Here is a 22,547-nt window from a genome sequence, read left to right on the forward strand (position 1 = left end):
AGTAGGATAGGTCTCTAGTAAGGGAATACATTAATAGTGTAGGACACTTCTATATTTTGTTTTTGTTTCCTATAACTTTGATTACAGAAGAGCAAAATGTGGACCTTTGAACTGGACCTCTCCTATTACTGTGAAAAAGGAACAAAATCCAGTTAATATATGCCAAGTCCCTCTCCTGTCCCATTAGGATACAGAAAACTACCTTGTGCAGAGTCAGAGCACTGGTCCATCTAGCTTAGTAGTGTCAACCCTGACTGGCTGCAGCAATCCGGGTTTCAGGTACTACTCATTTCCTAACTCTACTTGGAGATCTGTGGTGGTTTTCCATCCAAATTTTAACTGGACCTGGCATATCCAATTTTCTAAAATCAGGCAAGATCATATTAGTCAGAATAATGCATTATTTTATTAACATTATTAGTATTACTACCAGGTATCCAAAGTAATACAAATAAAATTTAGCTTCTACAGGTCTCTCTCATCAAGGGTATTTATTTGTTTGTTTATTTGTTTATTTGTTTTACTGTACCAAGCAAGGCCCTGAAAAGATAGAGAGGACACCTACGGTTTGAGCTGAGCTTGTCTGCTCCCTCTAGTGCATTGAAAGCACCATGGATGTTCTGGACCTAGAGAGGGAAAGAGCAAGAACATACTTAAATGTGTAATTTCATGATTCAAGGGTAAACTAGTTTGAACAATGAATGCTTCTACATTGCAAATGGAGGCAGAAAGTAGGAGAGAGGAAGAACCTGTTCAGGCCTCACTACACTGTATATGTTACTTTGATGTTATTACTCAACCTCACTGAGGAACACCTTTCCAGATTTCACAGATGAAATACCCTACACTTCAGCCTTTCAACACAAGTATATGCCTTTAGGAGATTACCTTCTTACTCTGCTTCTGAAGGTTTAAACTGGGTAATATTTAAAAATTAATACAAAGGTAAATCCTAGGCAAACTATAAAAAACATTATTAAAGTTCAGTTTGATTAAAAGTAAATTAAAATCTACAAAATACCATATCACTCAGTAGGACTCATATCAGTCATATGTGGTGTAAATTGCTTCTCATCATATCTTCTACTATTATACCAACAGTACAAGAAACACAGGATGACAAATATAAAAGGATGGCACAGCTGGGTTTTCCATTATTAGCAATTTAAGAGACCTTATCCTGTACTAAAGTGATACAGCATCAATTGAAGGGTTATGCAGAGAGATAACTGCAACTCTTGTCCTTTCAGAATCACATGCACCAATGTTCCCTGTAAAGAAGCAGCATTTTTGTTCAGCTCTAAAAGACTCTACCCTGCACTATGGAATCTATGCACCATCTTGTCTGAAATATGCCATTTGTCCTAATAAGCAGTGTTACTTTAGGACAGGAATAGATTCAAATCTGTATAGGTTTCAAATATTCAAGAATGCCAAAAACTTAAAAGCCCCCCCCCCCCCCCCCCCAGGTTTCAGGAAAGCCAATTGTCTCAGGTGCATTTATCCAAGACAGAGACTGCATAATAAACCAAATCTATATCATTTGAGAAATCATTCATGCTTTATGGATATGAACGCTTTGGGCTACACCATCCGAAATCCCAAATGATAAAGGCTATAGTTCAATGTTAGAACACAAGTCCTGCATGCAAAACGTCACAGGTTCAGTCCCAAACCTCTCTGCATAAAAACATGGATGAGATAGCAAATTATGTGAAAGTACTGGGAACTTAGGTCATTATCACACGGCTGAAATTGGAAGTATAATCCAGTGTCATCCTGAATGCAATCATGCGTATTCACGTTATTGCATGAAAGGTTATTAGACGCATTCACTCGCATTCCAAACACACTCCGAACGCAATCACGCATCAATCCACACTTAAGTAAATTCGGTGAACTAGGGAAGTCACAAATCCTATTTCCAGACTAATTCGCATTCAATACGATGTCGTTTGGTGTGATATGTATGTCTGCTGTGGCCGTGCTATCACCCCCCGCATCAATTCCCATGATCCTCTGTTTTGTTTTGGCTTCCGAGGCTCCTAGGTCTTCCCCGGCAGCCGGGAGGAAAAGCAGCTGTTTTTGATAGCTGTAAGCTCTCTCTGGCATCCTGCAAGCTCTCTCTGCCCAAAATGGTGGGCTTGGGGCTTGCCCTGCTCCTGGCTCCTTGTGCCCCTCAGGGGCCTTTTTGCTCCCTCCCTCCCTCCCTCCCTCCCTCCAGGGCCAGGGAGCTTCAAAATGGGAGAAAAATCCCCCTCTTTTTATTAGCCCCAAAGAGTTGTTCATCTTCCTTCATTCCTCCTCCTTTGGGGAATGATGGAGTGGGGCAGCCTGGAGAATGGGGGTCTGTTTTCCTCCCCTCAGGGGCATTGCTCTGGGCTCACAACAAACTCCAACTCCCAGAATTCCATAGCCTTGAGCCACAGAGAGTTAACGTGGTGCCACACTGGGTTATTTCTCCAGTGTGGATGTAGCCTTAGTCGCCAGCTCTAGTTCCTGCCGAGCTTCCCCTCCCCTTTTCCCTTCCTCCGACTCATGGCGAGGAGGAAGCGCCATTGCCTTCAATGGGACTCCCAATGGGCCAGGTTAGAACCAGGGAGGACCCAGGCCCCCCACAACCTGGCTGCAGCAAAGCTCTCCCAAATGGAGGGACTCCTTCTCTCCCCCCACCCCCATAGCTGGAGACTTAAAGGCACAGACAGTCTTTCTCTCTCATGCACAAATACAACCATCTGGAGACCCCCACCCCGCTTTTTGGGTTTTCTTGGCAGGTTGATTCAGATGGAGTTTGCCATTGCCATTTTCTGAAGAGGCTGAGAATGTGTGACTTGCACCAGGTCACCCAGTGGGATTCAATCCTTGCTGTCTAGAGCCATAGTCCAATGTTCAAACCAAGCACACGGTTGCTTTGGACTGATTTTGAGTTGGTGAATTGCCTAAATAACGTGAAATGAGGAGTAATGAATGCACAAATAAAGTGCATTGCCTAAATAACGTGAAATAAAGACTAATGAATGAACAAATAACGTGAAACGAAGGCAAAACCACGGGAACTGGAGGCAAGCCCCAACAGAAGTGTAAAAAGGTCACAATCCGATTCTGCCCTCACTGCGCATGTACAGGGATGCTAATTCGAACTCTAGACTACGAAGCGTATGTACTCATATGATAACTTCTTTTGCATTCGCACTACTTTGGCTTTGGGGTGGGCGCTGTGTTCTTCTGTGTGTTTGACAACCATTCGCGTAATAGCATTCATTTTCAAAATGGCCCTCCTTTCTTTCTTTTCCCCCCCGAAATTGGAAGACATTCCTCCCGTGTGATATCGTCCTTAGAGAACTGCTATCAGTTGGAAGAGATAGTAATATGCTAGACAGAAGAAGAGTCTGCCTCGATACAAATTATCACTGCAACAAGATGGAAGGAGTGGACTATGGTTGTTTTCTTTATGTCATAATATTTCCAAGAGGGGAAAACAAACAAGGGACTGTGATTACCAGGTATGGGAGGGTGGATATACAGAAATGAAACTTCAGGATGGTTCAGATTTAGAATGTGTGCAGGCAGTATGTGTCCTCTGAAACCAATTTGGAAGGCTAAGACATTCAGGTCAACATCTGTTTCAGGGGTGTGTCTGAACATTACATAATGGGATCTTGGCTACTAACCATTTACTCTTGAGGCATGGAGAAAAACAGAGACTTCCAAATCTTGGATCTTCAACACTTCTAAATAATGCTGCTGGTTCAGTAATTATATCTGGGCATGTTTTACTAATTCTAACCTACAGTACTTCTGATTAATAATAATAATAATTAATAATAATTTGTTTTATTTATATACCGCTATTCCAAAGATCATAGTGGTGAACAGCAAGTAAGCTAATTAGCAAGTAAGCTAATTTGCCCCCAACAGTCTGGGTACTCATTTTAGCGACCTCGGAAGGATGCAAGCCTGAGTCAAGCTTGGGCCCTTTTGCTGGTCTTGAACTCGCAACCTTGTGGTTTCGAGTGAATGGCTGCAGTACAGGCATTTAACCACTGCACCACCAGGGCTCCTTACATTGCACATTGCAGTTATGGTGCATTACTGTTATAGACTCCCTTGGGGGTACAGTGTTGTCCTCAAAGGTGTGAAAATGGAAAGAACAGCTCTTCCATGAGCAGGTTTGCTGGGATACATTCAATCTGGTTGACTTCTAATGTACCTCTTCTGCCTCTGAATCCCTGAATTCTAGATGATTCCAGACAAGATCTTCTTAGGAAGAGCATATCCTGATGGTGTCACTCTGGGCTTTGGGTGCCCCCTTCTGTGCACACGCACACCCAGTGCTTTCCACACAGTAATGCCTGGCTGTGGCCTCCTTTTCTTCTTCTCCTTTTGAATTTACTCTCATGCTAATGTTCCCCTCCACCACTTTCCTGTGTTTCAGATACTGCATGACGAAGGGAATGTATAATTCTTCCCTGTCTCTTTCCCAATAGCTTCTCAACTTCTCTTCTACAATTCCTTCTACTTCCCCCTACTCTTTTTTCTGGAACAACCTTCAACTCTTAACGACTAGGTTGCCATTTTTCCTAGTTAATCTGCACTTCTGGAAATATTCTGATTCTATTTCTTTTCCTCCTCTTTCAAGTAATTCAGGGCAGCCATCTATAATATTTACATGTCTCCATTCCTGGAATAGCTGCTCTGGACAGACAGTAATCAATCCTCTGACAAAATACAGTCAGGGGCACAGATGTCAAAGATTCCCTCAGTGCATTTAAGCTACATCCCTGCCTCATTTGTTTTTTGGGAGTAACCGATTTCCTAGACATGCAGAAGTAGTTTAGAGCTAGAGAGAGATGCTTCTTAAGTTAGAGTGGTAACTGGGATGGGAGAGAAATAATGAACTTCTTATGCTTCAACAACCACAGTTAATTAGAGTCACACACTAGCAGTTTTCTGTGGTCCAAGTGTATACTCAACAGAATTTTAATACACAAACGGATCATCTAGCAACTTTGAGACTAACAGTGTGAAAGAAATTGTAGCATAAACTTTTGCAAATCTGTTCTACTTCCTTAGATGCTGAAGAAGTAGGCTAGGTCTATGAAAGCTTATGCTATAACTTCTTTCACAGAGTAAGGGGCTCGACAGACGGGAGGCTAAATGCCGCCACTGTTTGTCCTGGATCATTGTCGCAGCAACTGCATGCCACGGCAACGATCTGCTCCCTCTTGGGATCAAAAAGAAGCTGCTGTAAGCAGCTTCCTGGAAGGGTCGCCATAGTGGCACTTGTGCACCACCATTGTGCACCACCATGATGCCTCTTCCGGCCAGCAGCGTTTGGGTGCTGTAATGCACATGCATCATAATGGCGCACCCCATATGGACAGGCACGTGCCAAAATGGCGCCCAGAGTGCACGGTAGGGTTTGGGAGCATGTGAATGCTCTGCCCTACCGCAGCCTTAGTTTGCGGTTAGGCTGGCACAAAGTGCCGGTCTGTACCATCCCTAAGTCTCAATGGTGCTACAAGATCCCTTTGCATACTGATATTCCAGACTGACATAGCTATGGACCTTCTTACAGTAGAGGAATCCTGCTCAGAAATGGGATTTAAAGTAGATTTAAAGTAGAAAAAATCCGCAAATGCGGATGGTCTTTCACATAACATTTCTGCAAAACAGAAATAACGCAAAAATAAAGTGAACATAAAGGGGACAAAAAGACACCTTTTTACCTTTGGGAAGTTCTGAAAGTAAAAAGGTGTCTTTTTGTGCTCTTTACATTCACTTTATTTTTGCGTTATTTCTGTTTTGCAGAAACACATGTGAAAAACCTCCTGCATTTGCATTCTTTTCTGCTTCTAAAATCCTGTTTCTGAGCGAGATTTCTAGTGTGATAAGGTCCTATGTCTCTGAATTTTAGTACATAAGGCAGGGGATCCAGACATAAATTTTCACATAGGAATACCACTTGCACTTATCAAAGCAAAGCAATATAGTATATACATAGAAAGAAGTACCTACAGATACCTCCTACTGCATATAAACAAACATTTTACCAGCCCTAGTTGCATGATTTTTATTTATTTAAATATTTAAAGGCATCTCTTCTACCAGATGTCCACTAACATATGCCATTCCTAAGATAGCATGCGAGTGTATGCTGACACAAGCACACAATGACAGTAAGAAGACATAGTTATGTCCAAGTGATACACTTTGTTTGAAGATCTGAGAACTAAAGTGTGCTCTGAAATTAAGCCAACAGTTACCATGACACAGTGCACTTATATGGAAATTTGAAGACAGTCTCTTCCAGTTCTCCAGTTGATTCAGATTTTCCATCTTATTTGTGAAAAAAACACATTGTACCTTCCTTAACCTTCTGGTCTTGATTCTCCACCCACAAGGTGGTATAGTCTTCCCACTAACACAGAGCCAGAGTGCTTTCATCCTATTACTTATAGGTGTTGGAATGAATATGATAATATGTTAATGCCTCTCAAGGAAAGCGAGAGCAATTGAAGAGTGGACTACAAACTGGGTGGGGGGAGATTACAAAAAATATTTTTTGGAAGGCACAGGCATTTGTGGAGACAGGATCAAGTGTATTAAAATGCCTATGCAGAGGATCCAAGACTGCAGAAATTATGGTTTAAGAAGCACTGATAGCATGCATGGTGAGTAGGCGTAGAGAGAAAAAGCATTACTCCAATTGCATGAAAGTAGGTTATGAGAGGTGGAGTGCAATGATCCATCCCCACAGAGAAACCAGGAGTTATGTAATGTTATGCAGCTCTTCATATGACACCAATTACAGTACTAGGCAGGCATATACCTTTTCGCAGCCTGTCCTGACCTAAATGAGAAGTGCCAAATGAAACCTCTTTTCCACTTTGATTTCTCATAGAGGAGCAGGAATAGAGATAGATTAGGAACAGCCTTCCCTGTTATTCTCTAACTATGTTGCACTACCTCTCCCATTATGCCCAGCTAAGCACAGCCAAGGAGGACTAGACTGGCAAGTGATATAGTATAGCAAACAATGGACAAATCTTTGTTATCCAAACCTGCACCACTGAAAACAACAACTACACATGCCCATGGATACTACTTTCACAGGTGGTACTAAGACAACAGACACACACATATACATCACTGGCTGTGCATAGTCAGGTAAGCTCAAAATGTTCAGACAGAGAGCCCTTTTATACCACACAGATATAGCACTATGATTCCATTTTAATGCAGCTGCATCCTATGGAATTCTGGGGCTGGTAGTTTGGCCACAGAAACTAGAGGAGCTCTCTGGCTGAGGATTCTAAACTCCCCACCCAAACTGCAACTCCTAGGATGTTGCCATGGCAGTTAAAGTGGTATCAAAGAGCTATATTTATGTAGTGTGAAAGCACCCAAAATCTCTACGAAGATAAATAACAAAATGGCAGTGCTGGAATAGAGATATGTTATGCTGGATTAACAGCACAACATGTTATACCTGTTCTAGAAGGGCTATGCATTTTTCTTCTCTCTCCTCCCACGTGACCATTTATTTCCATGCCAAGCACAAGCAACTAAGGCAGAAATAAAGCACTCAACCAATAAAAAGAGAGGGAAAGAGAGCAGATGGGGAAAGGCTTCCTGTATGTACTTGGAATGTGTCTTCCATTAATACCTACTCTTTTCAGGAAAGGCAATAGCTCCATTCATACCCTAAATCCACAACTGACCAGAAAGAAATGTTATGAATTTCACCAAACATTCCCACGATCAGAAATGAATACAGAGCACATAAAAATACTTACAATGTGTTCCTACAACCAGTCAGTGCAATGCAGCTTACCCAAAGTACCCAAACATGTTATGGCCAATGACTCTGAAAAGTACATGAAACCAGCATGAAAACTATAGTCAGCTTCCACTGGCAAATGTGAATGAGCAGAGAATAAACTGCATTGACTGAAACAAGTGCTTTCAACTTGTTAAAACAAATAATTAAGGTACGGGATATATTCTTTGAGTAGATTGTTTTCTTCAACATGTTTCAATGTACAGGCTTTTTTAGAATGCCGTCCCCTACATGACATAATTCTTTCCTTGATGAGGCAGCCTGTTTTGTTTTCACCTTGTTCCACCCTTGCTTCTTTTCAGCTGTAAACCAGCATCCCAAATTGCACTTAATTGCATAATAACCTACTTCAAGCAGCTGTATTTAACAGACAAGAGGAACACACACAAGTGTGTTCACTCTAAAGCAGCTGCATTGTGCAAGTTACAAAGCCTGCACAAGTCTATCCACATGCAGTGGATCCCCATATTACAATACATATGTATGTACATGCAGATCATATATATTATTGTATTAAATATGCAACAGAGTGGATCTTTGCCCAATACTTTCAACTCACATAACAGATACTGAAATGACATTTCAAGCTGATAATGTAGCCTCTTCCCACTTTATCACCTTTCTTGCCACATAAAGCAATTCAGCAAAAAGATAGCAAAGGAGTTTAACAACAATGTTTCTCTTCTGCCCTCTTAAACTGTATTTTTCAAGACTCACCTGTAACTTGTCACCAAAGGAGAGTTTGTGGATGACATGTGTCATGTCAGGATTCTGAGGCTGTGCAGTTGCACTGTGTGTTGAAACATGAAAGTTGCCTGGAACCTAAAAGCAGCCAAGAGTTCAACAATGGTTAGAATTAAAGTTCTTAATACTGAATGGGCTGTACAATGTGAAACACACAGCTAATACTGAAGACTTACATCATTTGGACCTTCTACATCTAGAGCCAATTAATGCCTCATATGTATGTTAAGGACTAAAAAAATCTGTGATGCCTGAAGAGCAAATCAAAGGGAAAAAAGAGGTCTGCAGCAGACTATTATAGATGAGTAGTTGAAAGTCCAGGTGAGGAAGTCAGTTTTAAGGGAATGAATGAACAAATGAACAACTATGCATAGACAAATTATCAGACTCCAAATGCTATGTGTTACAGATAGAAGCACATTATAAAATTTTTAATACAAACACCACTACAAAAAAGCAGCAAGGAAGAGGGAGCAAGACTGCGAGTGTGTGTGTGTATCTGTATGTGTAGGTATGATGCTCTCAGGTTATGGCTTCTAACCCCACTATGAGCTTTTTGTGGGTTTTTCGGGCTATGTGGCCATGTTCTAGCAAGAGTTTCTTTCTGACATTTCGCCAGCATCTGTGGCTCGCATCTTCAGAGAATGCCCAGTCTGAGCATTTGCACTATTCTGCAAATGAAGGAAAACAACACTGAAGGTGGCCACAGTCAGTATCCATCAGTCCAAATCATTAAATCTGATTTCATATGCCTTATTTCTTTATTAGTAGAACTTGTACAACTAATATACTTTATTATACTTTATTAGTAGTATTTGTACTCCTGATTACAGTCCATTTTTATTATAATACTGCACGCTACTCTGAATACTTTTTACAGAAAATTAGCACATACAAAATACATTATTATTAATAACAAGAACTATAGCTAATTCCAGTAATTTCCTAGGTGCTAAGAGCAAGTAGTCTTCCTCTCTAACCATCACAGTCAAGACCAAAGAATTAGGCAAAATCTGCTTCCGGCACTGCCCCCCTCACTTGCTTGGTCAGGCTGCAGTGGGACATTTCAGTGTGACTAAGCAACATGGTATCACTTCTGGTCAGAATTTTGGCTGATTTTTTCTTTTGTTTTTTGGAGGGACAGGTTTGGGAGCTCGGGGTAGGAGAGGGGAAGCAAACTGTTGCATGTTAAGGTGGTTTTGGTGACTTTTGACTTGCTTTCAGGCAAAAAAGCAACAACTCAGAATCAGCCTGAAAATAAATAAATATATATATATATATATATATATATATATATATATATATATATATTGGCTATGGGGGCTTTGGGGAACTTCAACAACCACACTAAGCAGTCCCATAGGCTGCCCATGGGCCACACTTTGCTTGCCCCTAGCCTAAGGGCTCTCCATTTATACATGTACTTCTTCCATTCTGATCCAGCATTTCAGCTCCTGATCCTGTGCAGTTCCTGAGCATTTCTCTTCATGTCTGAAGTTCACACAGCAATGATAAACACAGAAATTGCTCACAAGCCAATGTTTCTGTCAAGCAGCAGATTAAGATCCTTGCTCATACATTGATCTGCCATTTGGGAAGGCTCCATTCAGCCATCACTCTGGACAGCCTTTTTTCTCAAGCAGATCCTTGCAAGCATCAAAATTCTGTTCTGTAACTCTCAATCCTAAGTGCAAAACTAGCTAGTCAAATGAGTTCCTCTGCACTTTGACTCAAGTAGACATCGTTTGTGAAGATCAGCTCAAAGGAAGAGTTCCAGCCATGAAACACCAGCTTCCTCCTTCCTGAACAAATACATGATGGGGAGGGCCCTGAACAGCTTGTCACTTGACAGAATGGGGCACAATGCCTACCTTGTAAAGTCATCTAATCATCATAAACATTCCATCTTGCCATTGTTCCTAGCAAACAACTTCTTGGGTCCATGTTACTCCCAATATCTGTTTACTTCTGCCTTACAATGCCTAGAAGCGAGTTAGAGAGGAGTATTTTAATGAAAGACAGCAGCACATGAACCAAGGGCCTGTTTGGGCAAATAATGTACTTAACTGCATGACTGAACCAAGGCAAGACTTTGGCTCTTTCCATCATAATGAAAGACACCTCCTCAACCACACACACCCTAACAAAAAACCCAAATAATAGGGAGCTTTTTAATCCCATAAGAGCTTGTAGTGAACCTCTTATATTTTAAAGACTAAATTCTCTCTCTCTCTCTCTCTCTTCCTCTTTGTGTGTTTGTGCCTTCAAGATGGCTATTGATTTAGAGAAACTGAATGAATTTCATATAGTTTTTTTAGGCAAGGAATCCTCGGAGGTGGTTTTGGCAGTTCCTTCCTCTGAAATGCAGTGGGCCCTCCACATTCACTGGGAGTAGGGACGTAGGACCCTAGTGAAAGTAAAAACAAACAAACAAAAACCCTGCAAATAAAAAACAGTTTTTTAAAACCTGCAAGAATACCTCTTTAAGCATCTCTAGGTCCTCCAGCACAACATAGAATTGTGTTGGAGGACCTACAAATGCATAGAGAAGTTTTCTCTCTAGGAATCCTAGGTCCTCCAGTGCAAATTCTGGTGAATGTTGGCCATATAGTCATGCTGGAGCACCTAGAGATTCCTAGAGAGAACATATTAATCAAATCCATGAATAATCAAATGCACAGAAATCAAACCCACAAATGTGGAGGACCAACTGTGTAGCCTACATAATCTGGTATTCATTGGTGGTCTCCCATCTGAGTATTAAATCTACTTAGCCTTCAAGGTTAGATGAAGTCTGGTGCCTTTGACATATTTAGGCCCTTTCCCACTAATCTTCAATTTCTGTTTAGCCACCAGTTACACTAGCTAAGACAAAAAACAGTCAAAGGGAAGGGGAGAGCCTTATATAGTACAGTTGGCCCTCTGTATCCACATATTCAAGCATCCATGGCTTGAAAATATTTAAAATTTATACATTCCAAAAAGCAAACCTTGATTTTGCCATTTCATATAAAGGTTACCCTTTTACTATGCCACTGTATTTAATGACAGTAGTATATAGGGGTAGCTCCTGTCAAAAAATGATTGATGACCCTTAAGCCCCGCCCCCCCTTGAATGATTTATGACCCTTTGGCCCCGCCCCTGACCACACCCCCCTTGAATGATTTATGACCCTTTGGCCCCGCCCCTGACCACGCCCCCTTGAATGATTTATGACCCTTTAGCCCCCGCCCCTGACCACGCCCCCCTTGAATGATTGATGCTCATTTGGCCCCGCCCATGAATACTCCCGCCAAAAATGATTTATGACCCTTTAGCCCCCGCCCCTGACCATGCCCCAAGAATGATTTATGACCCTTTGGCCCCGCCCTTGATCCCTCCCCTGACCCAGGGGTTCCCATTCACCCCCGCCCTTGAGATCACGTGACCCCCTGACCAATGGTTTGATCTCAGGAGAGCCACGTGGGCCGCGCTAGCCAACCAGTAGGCTGGCTGAAGAGAGCTCTAGCCCGTATCGAGAAGCGGCCATTCTATGCATGCCCAGACACGTTCTGCGCCGGCAACATGGAGACGCCGAGCACCCCACAGCGTTTGGCTAGACCTTCTACAAGCCGGAGAATCAAACCCACCAGAATACCATCCTGGCCAAACTACCACGGGTCTGCGGGCTTTAGTGACCCTCCCGGAGCGTTGAATATTTGGCCTAGAAAGGAATCCAAAGAGCCCGAAAAGACACCCAACATTATGGATTTCATTTACGATTCCTCAGAACTCGAGTGTGATTGCGGTTGCAATTTAAAATCCGTTCTCCAGAAGAAGGAAGTTCCCGACACTCCACAGAGCCCTGACGAACCGGATGGCGCAGTACTTTCAAAACCCGCCGCTCAGATGGAAGAGGCCATGGAAGCGGGAGATCGCAACCCACCACAGCCTTCCCGTGTGGAAGAAACTATGGATGAAAGCGTGGATTCTGGCTACTACAGTTTAATGGTAAGTTGATAACATCTAAATACTACTACTAATACTAATAAATGTTAGTAGTTCGGTTATCATTTGGGAGAGGAGTGTGTTGTTTTCCAAAAGAATAAATTGCTTCTTATTTCTCTTTATTCACTTAGGATGAAGACCTACAGGCAGACGGTGCTGAGAACCAAGTTGGAAAGAGTCTGCAGCCCCTAAATCGTTCCCCCATCCCTGAGATGTAGATATGTTTCTAATCTTTCCACCAATAAAATGTTGTTTGTATTACATGAGTGTGTTCATACTTACCTTAGAGTTGAAAATGGGAGGGCATGAAAAAATTCTGGGTGATATATATTATTCTCCAGGGAGAACTGGTAGCTTTGGGGGTGTGAACGCCCTACTTCACGAAGCCAAAATACAGAGCAAAAATCTTAAAAGAGAGGAGGTGTCCCAATGGCTTTCTGGCCAAGATGCCTATACGCTACACAGACCTGCAAAAATGCATTTTAAAAGAAACAAGACGATTGTATCTAATGTGGATTCTCAATGGCAGGCTGATCTGGTTGATATGCAACAGTTTTCTAAGTATAACAGAGGTTACAAGTACATTTTAACAGTAATAGATATCCTGTCTAAATTTGCCTGGGCTTTAGCTTTAAAGGACAAAACCGGTAAAGAAGTGGCCGCTGCTTTTAACGCTATTTTTAGCCAAAGCGGCAGAAAGCCTGTCAAATTACAAACGGATCGTGGCCGTGAATTTCTAAACAAATCTGTGAATAGCCTATTGAAACATCATGGGATTCATCATTTTGTCACTAATAATGAAGTCAAAGCAGGGGTTGTGGAACGATTTAATAGAACATTAAAAACAAAAATGTGGAGGTATTTCACAGCAAAAAATACCTTTAGCTATATTGACATGCTTCCCCTGTTTCTAAAAAGTTATAACCAGAGTTTTCATCGAACAATCAAAGCAAGGCCTGCAGACGTCAATGATTCTAATGCTCTTGCTGTGTGGAAAACAGTATATGGGGCCCCTATCAAAACAGAAAAGGAGCATCCGCTCCTTAGAAAAGGAGACCATGTGAGGGTTTCTAAAAGCAAGGGCATATTTGCCAAAGGATATGAACAGAATTTCACCACAGAAGTATTTATTATTGACCAGGTCATCCTAACTGCAAAGAGACCTGTGTACCTGCTGAAAGATTATCTTGAGGAGCCTGTCGTTGGAAGCTTTTACCCTGAAGAGTTACAAAAGGTGAATGTCAAAGAGGATCAAGCCTACAGGATTGAAAAAATACTAGACGCTAAAGGCCGGGGTAGGAGAAAACAATACCTAGTGAAATGGTTAGGCTGGCCTAGCAAATTCGACAGTTGGGTGCTTGCTTCTGAAGTTGGTGAACCTGTGTAGAGGTGGGGAAAAATGGGAGAGAGTGGGTTTTATATCTTGCTCCCTAGTAATAGCAGCGCATCCGTATTTCCACAGAACACAATTTCGTGCTTTACTATCTCTTTAGCAAGAGCCCTGGAACTTCCCGGGGAGTGGGAAGTAGGGCTCGCTGAGATACAGTACCCGCACACTTGGAATAATCTCAATACTAATACACCTTTTGAAATTGCCAATGAGACCAAGAAATGGTCCTTCATTCTGCAACGGGGGTATTATTCTGAGCTCCCTGTACTTCTTGAAGTTATGAATAACCTGATATCAAGAGGTCCTGACCCCCCTGAAGCGCTTCTTCACTATGACCGTGTGACCGGAAAGGTTAGGCTAAAAACAAATGGGCCATACACAATCCAGGCTGGAGGGAGACTAGCTAACATGTTAGGATTAGTACCCAACCGTCATACCAAAACTCCCCCCTTCAAAGCAGACATCACGGCTGGTTTCAACACCTTATATGTGTACACCGATATAGTGGAGCATCAGATCGTGGGAGACTTCTATGTCCCGCTGTTGCGCTGCATCCCTGTACGTGGACAGAGCGACGAATGTGTCAATATTGTTTATGATAAGCCTCACTACATCCCTGTAAGTAAGCATCACATTGACACCATCACCATCGAGATAAAGTCAGACCAGAACAAAAAAGTGCCATTTCGCTCGGGTAAGGTGCTTGTGAAACTACATTTCCGCCCCAGGAGAATACTGAAGCTTTAAAGATGGTATTTGTGAAAACATATGGCGACCCTGCCCTTTATAGAGATTATTACAGGGTCCAAGCCGGTAACGGTCTTCCAGGGTACCATGGAACCCCTGTAATGTACGGATCTGGGCTTGGTGGGATTTTCAGAAGCCTTTTCAGAAAAGCAGGTCCACTTTTGAAAAGAGGTCTGAACATAATGAAACCCCACGTTAAAACAGCCATGCAGAATATTGCTACAGATGTGGTCGGTGAAGTTACTCAGGCAGTTATGAATAAAATGAAACCCACAACTCCACAAGAAGGCTCAGGCCTGATGTATCTTCAAAGAAGGCATCGTCAAAAAAGAAAAGCATCACGGGTGAGGTTAACAGGTCCTCCCCGAGCCCTTAAAAGAAAACGTGTAAGCAGAAAGAAAACTCAGAAGCGGAGAGCTGTAAGGAAGAGGAGGAGTCGGCCTCGCGCACGGTCTAAGAGAGATATATTTTAAACTAAAACCATGGCTTTTATCCACAGCGGATCTGAAGAATGCACAAAATCTGAATTAGACCTGTTTACTATTGGACCTACACAGACAAGTATCGAGAAAAGTTTGTATATTGAGGTGCCCCCCTTGACGGCTCTGACAGAATCTGCGCCGCTAGATTTTTTCATTGCAGGAAATGGTGAAGATTATATGGATCTCAATAATACGCTCTTATATCTAACCTGTAAGATTACTAAGGATGATAATACAAACATTCCTGCAACTGCCGAAGTTGGATTGGTGAACTATCCTATAGCCTCCATTTTTAGTCAGCTGGATGTGGTTTTGGGCGATAGGCTGATCAGCCAGAGCAATAACTGTTACCCTTACCGTGCTTTCATAGAATCTGTGCTGAACTACAGTGAAGACACTCTAGCCACCCAATTCTCTACAGGGTTGTTCTATAAAGATACCGCTGGAGAGCATGAATCGGCAGATCTGGAGGGGAATAATCACGGCTTTATTGAACGAGCAAACCTGACACGTGGAAGCAGAAAACTAGATCTGCTGGGACATCTCCACACAGACCTATTTTTTCAGGAGAAACTGCTTCTAAATGGGGTGGATGTAAAAATCAAACTCACACGCAACAAAGATCCTTTCTGCTTAATGACCGACGATGCAGACAGCAGTTACAAACTGCAAATTTTATCAGCGTCCCTTTTTGTGAAGAAGGTGAGAGTGTCACCGGGAGTACGGCTAGGGCATGCAGAAGCTCTGCTGACATGCAACGCCAAATACCCTGTGGACCGTGTAAGCATGAAAGTGTTTAGTATCCCGAGAGGCAGCCGTGTCACCAACCAGGAGAATCTCTTTTTGGGTCAATTACCCAAGCAGGTGATTATAGGCTTGGTGGACAACGACGCCTTCAGTGGAACTTACAACAAGAACCCCTTTAACTTTAAGCATTACGACATCAATTTTGCTGCGCTGTATTTGGATGGAGAGCAGAACCCCACAAAGCCATTTCAACCCAACTTTGAAGATGGAAACTGTGTCAGGGAATACATGAGTTTGGTGCAGACAGCAGGCAAGCATATGAAAGACCGATCTCTTTTAATCAACCGTGACGAATATGCAAGAGGTTACACGCTTTTTGCATTTGACCTTACCCCAGACCAAGAAGGCGGAGATCATTATTCATTGATCAAAACCGGCAACCTGAGGGCTGAATTCCGGTTCACCAAACCTCTGCCCACTACCGTGAACATGATCGTATATGGTGTTTTTGACAATGTGATAGAGATAAATCACAGGAGAAACGTCTTGTATGATTATATGTAACATGGACAGCGTGCAATTAACCCGCATCCTTTCTTCAAATCTTTATACTCGAAAGCCGTTCTATGGAGTCTTCCCGTGTGACATGCTCCCTAGAGAGAAGCTGATACAAAGACCTGTTTGTCTAGTCATCAACACTCACCCCCACAATCTCCCTGGAGAACACTGGTTGGCTATCTACTTAACAGAAGAAAATACCGGTGAATTTTTTGACTCCTACGGACACCCTCCCGACCACCCGCTCTTTCCTAAAACCATCGTTAAATTTTTAAGAAAAAACGCCAGCAAAACTATGTTTCAGCCCAGAGCAGTGCAAGCCTCAGACTCTGTGGTGTGTGGTTATCACTGTGTGTTTTTCCTTCAGCATCGCTGTAAAGGCCTGACTTTTAAAAATATTCAAGAATTATATTCTCACGACCTGCAAAGCAATGATGAAATGGTGGTTGAACATGTAAAAACAAAGAGGAACATGCCAAGGCTTGTCTCATACATGCCCAGACTTGTCCCAAACATGTTTCAACCAGCCCAAGGATGTATAACCTGCAACGCTTTTCATAAACGTTCTTGTCAATAAATAGATCCTCTAGGAAGGATTTTAAAGAATTTTTCTTGTTTGTGTTTTTCTTTTAACTAAAATAAAAACATAGACTTAAGTGATAATTTTAACTTATTTATTTCTCTTTATGAAAAAGCATCAGGAGAATCATAAATGGAGCCATTTAGCTGTACTAGACTGTCTCTGTTTTCTCAAAGCCTTGCGGGAGGTCTTGGGGGTGTGAAACAGCACCGGAGTGGCGTCATTGGGGTTCTTTAGATTGTCCAAAAATTCTCTGTTGGCATGGTGCCCAACCACAGACGTTGGGACATTGAGCTCTGCCATGGCCCTCATGAAAACATCCCAGCCTTTTGGAACATGTTTGGCTGGTAAAGCATGGGTCTGAGTGATCCCCTTGACTAAATCCAGCATATTGGACCCAGCCACAGGTTCCCCTTTATAGACAAAGGATCCTTTGTCATTCCATGAAGAAATACTCTTGTGTTGCTTCATTTTGGTTAACAACACCCTTGCTGCATTCTTGTATCTAGCAGGCAGGCTTTCCAGGATTTCTTGAAACAGGGGCTCAGAGGAGTTGGTCAACCCGTTTTCAGGGTGCTGCTGCATTTCAGGCAGAATTAGATTTATGTTTTCTTTCTCTGCTTCCTTCTGTCTGACATGAGTCAAATACCTTTGAAGCAAACTGTCATATTGTTTTGCTTTTTCATACTCTGTTAAGTCAGTCCTTTGAAGAATCCTCTGCATCTCAGCATCCAGGGTATATATGGCCTTAGTTCTGATATTTTCATCCTTAGGAGATGAGCCCTTTAACTGTTCTAACTGATGGCTAGGGACCAAATACATCTTTTCGGCATATTCCATTACTGCCTAGTTAAAAGGCTGGTTATCAGGGGTACAGCAAAGCTTAACAGCGGTCCAAGAAAACCCCCAGACTGCTTCACCAAGACTTTTTTCCTTCTCAGCGAGACTCGCTTGTTACCCAGGGTTTTAATAAGATGGCGCCTCTTTCTCAGTACACGCACCTGATGAGGAGATAAGGGAATGTTGCCTTTTAAAGCGTTCAGGGCTATTTCTGAGATGGCTGCAACCAGGTCATTTGAGGCTGTACATAAAAAAGCTTTCCTCTGGGGTGGGGGCATCTTAATGAGCAGTTTTAAGAGAGCAAGGTTTCTTTTCACACGCCCGGACATGTTGACCCGAAGGGGGTGGTGGGAGCAATATGATGTGGGAATTAAAGCTGAAGCCTTTTGTAACCACTGGCACCTTTCTTCATGGTATACACTACAGGCCAGTCTGGAGGAAAAATGCCCGTTCGTAACCTGTAAGATTCTGGGGTGTTAGTCTGCAAATCAATAATCAGGTAACCAAAGGGTTTGCTTGTTGCATCCGCAAAGGCTTCCATGAAGAATTTAGTGTTCCCTGGGTACATCTGACGAGCTAAAGTTGCAATTTGTAATTTATCCCTAGGGTTTTTAAACAGCACCATGTATTTTGCATTTAAGCTGATGGTCCGGAAGCTTTTTCCCTTGCAGAAAATATTTTGTGTGATGAAAAAAACACTCAGGTTCCTGTGATGAACGTGGACTGTAAACAGTCTTTCAATATTTGAAGTATCACAAGACTGCATTAGATCGTCTATCACTAAGAACTTTATTTTTTTCAAGGGCAACAAATCTTCATTATCAAAGTTATCAGGCATACCCTCTACAAATTGAATAAAAGGATATTTACATAGCAGTTCTTGGTACAAAGGTTGCCAGCAGCTATAACACCACAAAATTTTCTCAGGTTGCACTGAAAACAGACTGTGAGCGTTATCCAACATCTTTTTTACAAATACAGTTTTTCCACAGTTGCTCGGTCCTGCTAGAATAGCTGAGAAGGGGTGTTGCCACCGCGTAGACATATTCAATAACCATAAGGGAGAGTCTTAAACTCTTCAGTAATCACTCTCTTGTCATAAACCACTCTTTGAGTTTTCTTTAGCTCTTTTGTGTGGATAGACCACTGACGTTTATTTCTAACAATCCCTTGTTGCTGCACCACTATTTCATGAGCACCTCCTTTCTCTCTGTCTGAGGTGTAGTCAAACACCAGGTCCTTCAGACTGTCAAAATTAATTTTTTCACAATTAGCGACATTCAGTGTGATCCCTTTGACCTTCAAGCACGCTGTACCCCCCGAAAGCTTGTACCCGTAGGTTTTGGGTCCAGCTGATACATATTCTGTGATACGTTGATCTGGGGGGATTTCACTGGTGAGATCGCCCAGGTAATCCCCAAGAGGGGGGGAAAATTCTCCCTCTCTACTCACAAAGATGACACTATCTGTATCATGGTACAGAACTCTCTCTTGAAGCTTATCTAACAAAGAATAAAGTTCAATTCTAGCATAAGCGGTTGTAAAACAGGCAATGAACTCATTCTTTCTACCTGCGGTTGTTATGCGGTCAGCAGAGTTTTTCCAGGACACACAAACAGCCTCTTCATCAATGAACTCAAACATCGAAACATTGTAAGCATCAGAAAATACAGTCAGGTTCGTTCTCTGGCCAAATTTTCCCCACAAGGAATTTAAAAACAATTTGGCAATCTGCCGCTTTGCAGGATTAACAACGATTTCTTCCCTGCGCAAAAGGACCCCCTCTTTTTCCTCAAAATCAGCTATGTATTTATTTTTGTCTTCTTCAGTAACACACCAGTGGGGAAATCCTGATGAATTCTTCAATCTTGTATTTTCTGATGCTTACAATGTTTCGATGTTTGAGTTCATTGATGAAGAGGCTGTTTGTGTGTCCTGGAAAAACTCTGCTGACCGCATAACAACCGCAGGTAGAAAGAATGAGTTCATTGCCTGTTTTACAACCGCTTATGCTAGAATTGAACTTTATTCTTTGTTAGATAAGCTTCAAGAGAGAGTTCTGTACCATGATACAGATAGTGTCATCTTTGTGAGTAGAGAGGGAGAATTTTCCCCCCCTCTTGGGGATTACCTGGGCGATCTCACCAGTGAAATCCCCCCAGATCAACGTATCACAGAATATGTATCAGCTGGACCCAAAACCTATGGGTACAAGCTTTCGGGGGGTACAGCGTGCTTGAAGGTCAAAGGGATCACACTGAATGTCGCTAATTGTGAAAAAATTAATTTTGACAGTCTGAAGGACCTGGTGTTTGACTACACCTCAGACAGAGAGAAAGGAGGTGCTCATGAAATAGTGGTGCAGCAACAAGGGATTGTTAGAAATAAACGTCAGTGGTCTATCCACACAAAAGAGCTAAAGAAAACTCAAAGAGTGGTTTATGACAAGAGAGTGATTACTGAAGAGTTTAAGACTCTCCCTTACGGTTATTGAATATGTCTACGCGGTGGCAACACCCCTTCTCAGCTATTCTAGCAGGACCGAGCAACTGTGGAAAAACTGTATTTGTAAAAAAGATGTTGGATAACGCTCACAGTCTGTTTTCAGTGCAACCTGAGAAAATTTTGTGGTGTTATAGCTGCTGGCAACCTTTGTACCAAGAACTGCTATGTAAATATCCTTTTATTCAATTTGTAGAGGGTATGCCTGATAACTTTGATAATGAAGATTTGTTGCCCTTGAAAAAAATAAAGTTCTTAGTGATAGACGATCTAATGCAGTCTTGTGATACTTCAAATATTGAAAGACTGTTTACAGTCCACGTTCATCACAGGAACCTGAGTGTTTTTTTCATCACACAAAATATTTTCTGCAAGGGAAAAAGCTTCCGGACCATCAGCTTAAATGCAAAATACATGGTGCTGTTTAAAAACCCTAGGGATAAATTACAAATTGCAACTTTAGCTCGTCAGATGTACCCAGGGAACACTAAATTCTTCATGGAAGCCTTTGCAGATGCAACAAGCAAACCCTTTGGTTACCTGATTATTGATTTGCAGACTAACACCCCAGAATCTTACAGGTTACGAACGGGCATTTTTCCTCCAGACTGGCCTGTAGTGTATACCATGAAGAAAGGTGCCAGTGGTTACAAAAGGCTTCAGCTTTAATTCCCACATCATATTGCTCCCACCACCCCCTTCGGGTCAACATGTCCGGGCGTGTGAAAAGAAACCTTGCTCTCTTAAAACTGCTCATTAAGATGCCCCCACCCCAGAGGAAAGCTTTTTTATGTACAGCCTCAAATGACCTGGTTGCAGCCATCTCAGAAATAGCCCTGAACGCTTTAAAAGGCAACATTCCCTTATCTCCTCATCAGGTGCGTGTACTGAGAAAGAGGCGCCATCTTATTAAAACCCTGGGTAACAAGCGAGTCTCGCTGAGAAGGAAAAAAGTCTTGGTGAAGCAGTCTGGGGGTTTTCTTGGACCGCTGTTAAGCTTTGCTGTACCCCTGATAACCAGCCTTTTAACTAGGCAGTAATGGAATATGCCGAAAAGATGTATTTGGTCCCTAGCCATCAGTTAGAACAGTTAAAGGGCTCATCTCCTAAGGATGAAAATATCAGAACTAAGGCCATATATACCCTGGATGCTGAGATGCAGAGGATTCTTCAAAGGACTGACTTAACAGAGTATGAAAAAGCAAAACAATATGACAGTTTGCTTCAAAGGTATTTGACTCATGTCAGACAGAAGGAAGCAGAGAAAGAAAACATAAATCTAATTCTGCCTGAAATGCAGCAGCACCCTGAAAACGGGTTGACCAACTCCTCTGAGCCCCTGTTTCAAGAAATCCTGGAAAGCCTGCCTGCTAGATACAAGAATGCAGCAAGGGTGTTGTTAACCAAAATGAAGCAACACAAGAGTATTTCTTCATGGAATGACAAAGGATCCTTTGTCTATAAAGGGGAACCTGTGGCTGGGTCCAATATGCTGGATTTAGTCAAGGGGATCACTCAGACCCATGCTTTACCAGCCAAACATGTTCCAAAAGGCTGGGATGTTTTCATGAGGGCCATGGCAGAGCTCAATGTCCCAACGTCTGTGGTTGGGCACCATGCCAACAGAGAATTTTTGGACAATCTAAAGAACCCCAATGACGCCACTCCGGTGCTGTTTCACACCCCCAAGACCTCCCGCAAGGCTTTGAGAAAACAGAGACAGTCTAGTACAGCTAAATGGCTCCATTTATGATTCTCCTGATGCTTTTTCATAAAGAGAAATAAATAAGTTAAAATTATCACTTAAGTCTATGTTTTTATTTTAGTTAAAAGAAAAACACAAACAAGAAAAATTCTTTAAAATCCTTCCTAGAGGATCTATTTATTGACAAGAACGTTTATGAAAAGCGTTGCAGGTTATACATCCTTGGGCTGGTTGAAACATGTTTGGGACAAGTCGGGGCATGTATGAGACAAGCCTTGGCATGTTCCTCTTTGTTTTTACATGTTCAACCACCATTTCATCATTGCTTTGCAGGTCGTGAGAATATAATTCTTGAATATTTTTAAAAGTCAGGCCTTTACAGCGATGCTGAAGGAAAAACACACAGTGATAACCACACACC

The 22,547-nt window shown here is 42.2% G+C and overlaps 1 protein-coding gene across 3 annotated transcripts in view; it reads right to left on the minus strand.

The window, feature by feature from the left end:
- Positions 1–22,547, minus strand: part of ERGIC1 (endoplasmic reticulum-golgi intermediate compartment 1) — a 133,278-nt gene that overhangs the window by 14,978 nt on the left and 95,753 nt on the right. For all 3 annotated transcript variants that reach the window (XM_089496678.1, XM_089496676.1, XM_089496677.1), the window contains exons 6-7: positions 8,561–8,665; positions 566–626 (exon numbers count right to left, since the gene is read on the minus strand). In XM_089496678.1, coding sequence (XP_089352804.1) covers positions 566–626; positions 8,561–8,665 — 166 coding nt within the window. The remainder of the gene's footprint in view (positions 1–565; positions 627–8,560; positions 8,666–22,547) is intronic.

The sequence above is a fragment of the Sceloporus occidentalis genome, unplaced genomic scaffold (assembly GCF_023333645.1).
Source record: "Sceloporus occidentalis isolate IW3139 unplaced genomic scaffold, rSceOcc1.0.p SCAF_92, whole genome shotgun sequence".
In the NCBI taxonomy this organism is placed as follows: domain Eukaryota; kingdom Metazoa; phylum Chordata; class Lepidosauria; order Squamata; family Phrynosomatidae; genus Sceloporus; species Sceloporus occidentalis.